General features: G+C 38.6%; 1 protein-coding gene across 1 annotated transcript; it reads left to right on the top strand.

The window, feature by feature from the left end:
• The first annotated feature begins 426 nt into the window (after positions 1 to 426).
• On the top strand, positions 427 to 1,128 carry LOC138040369 (uncharacterized). The gene has a single exon (XM_068886106.1). The coding sequence runs from the start codon at positions 427 to 429 to the stop codon at positions 1,126 to 1,128; it is 702 nt and encodes a 233-aa protein (XP_068742207.1).
• The last annotated feature ends 908 nt before the right edge of the window (positions 1,129 to 2,036 follow it).

Here is a 2,036-nt window from a genome sequence, read left to right as displayed (position 1 = left end):
TCCAATTTTGCCACCTACTTCAAATTGTATAGACAACACTGAAACATACCCAAGATTTAGCCTCCTTTTCTCATCATGCACTCCTCCCCAAAAAGCATTTCTTGGGGACTGCATGCCCTCATTGTCTGTGCCAAAATTATATTTTAAGTGGTAGATCATAGACAGCTAGAAAAGCAGATGCGGTTATGGGATAAAACATCAGAAACTACCTAGGCATGATGTTGTGGACTGGGACTGGTGGTCAAACATGGCGGTCCACTTTTTCTCTTAAGGAATGAATCTTCTTAAATAGAATCCTCAAAAGGGCCCCCAAGAAACTTTTTAAAGCGTAAAATGACACGTGGAAATCGCCGTCGGCAATGAAGTGAATTGAGTAGCGCGTCAAGCGAGAACTCTTCTCCTGCTGCGAAATGACCCAATGAAGATATGTCGGTAGAGCAATGGAATAAAACTCACGATGATATGTGGAAAATGTTACTGGACATCAAGTCAGATCTGAGCAAGATACTTACCGAAAATCTGGCCCTACGTAAAGATGTGGAAGAACTGAAGGCTGCAGTACATTTCAACGATTCGAATATGTCTGCTCTGAAGACGGCAGTCACTCAAATCGCTGCTTCAGTAAAGAAGTACGAGGAGGACTTAGCACAGCACAAAAGCGCCATCAGTAAACTGGACAAAAGTTTTCACGACCTTGAAGTGAATCAAGACTCTTTGGAGCAGTACACTCGAAAATATAATGTTGAGATTCATGGTTTCCCTGAACAACAGGATGAAAATTTAAAAGATATCATCAGTTCTATTGCGGGTAAATTAAATGTCAATATACGCAGCCAAGATATCGACATTGTGCACCGTCTTTACAGAAAGCCTCCGACTGTAAAGCCAATCATTGTACGTTTCTTATCGTACAATAAGAAACAAGAATTTTATCAAGCTCACTTCAAGCTACATGAGGTTGACCTCAGCAGCCTCTTTCCTGGTGAGGCCTCGCAAATCTTGTACATTAACGAGAACCTCACATCGAGAAGGAAGGAACTCCTAGCAAAGACTCTCAGTTTAAAGAAGGATAAATCCTACCATCGAGTCTGGACCACGGACGGAAAAAAATTTTCTACGTTTATCTGAAGGTACTAAGGCCATCAAGATTTACGAAGAGGCCGATTTAGATAAGTTTAAATAACTAATGAATAACCTGCTTTTCACTAGTTTTTTTTTCCGCTTCTCCTGTTACTAAGGTGAGTTTTACATAACTTCCTTATTACCGTTTAACTTTCTTCTTAGCGGGGCCCTTAGAGCTTCTATGGGATAGACCTATAATTTCGTTCCATTAGTCATTTCTCTTCCTCCGCCTGCTGAGATCAGTTTTGCCACTCGTTTTTCCAAGTCGATTATGGTCTTTTTAATTACATTTGTTTTTATTTTTTTTCTTGTGTGTACTTTAGTTTTTTTATCTCGATCAGCTTATTTTGTCCCTTTTGTTGTAAGGATAATCTATTCGCTGTTTTCTCTAACGCCAATTTCTGGCTTATTTTTTGCTTAGCTTTCTCAACATGGCAACTAAATTCTGCATGTAAAGCGAAGCGGCTCTCTGGAAGTTATTTTGGTATCTATGCTAATTTTCTCCAACTGTTATTAACACCTAGTAGACTTGCGGAACATCAAATGTTATTACCTTTTATTCTCTTTTTTCAGTGACAATGAAATTAAAATAATTTCGCTCAATGTGCGGGGCTTAGGGAATAGCACCAAAAGAAGAGAAATTTTCAACTGGCTTCGTGCAAAAAGAATGTCGATTTACATGTTACAAGAAGTTCATTGTTCTGCTGAAACATCTGATTTATGGTCGACAGAGTGAGGATACCATAGTCTTTTCTGTAGTTTTTCAAGTAGAAAATCTGGAGTATGTATTCTTTTCAACAATAACTTTGAACTAAAAGTTTTGAAGACTTTTATGGATAATGAAGGGCGGTATATTTTATGCGATATGATGGCAAACGGGAAAAACATCACTCTTGTGAATTTATACCCCCAAA

Source organism: Montipora capricornis, chromosome 3, assembly GCF_036669925.1.
Source record: "Montipora capricornis isolate CH-2021 chromosome 3, ASM3666992v2, whole genome shotgun sequence".
In the NCBI taxonomy this organism is placed as follows: Eukaryota; Metazoa; Cnidaria; class Anthozoa; order Scleractinia; family Acroporidae; genus Montipora; species Montipora capricornis.
This window is presented reverse-complemented; position numbering and strand designations above follow the sequence as displayed.

Coding starts and splice junctions, on each gene's coding strand:
- LOC138040369 (XM_068886106.1), top strand. CDS start 427: ATGTCGGTAGAGCAATGGAATAAAACTCACGATGATATGTGGAAAATG.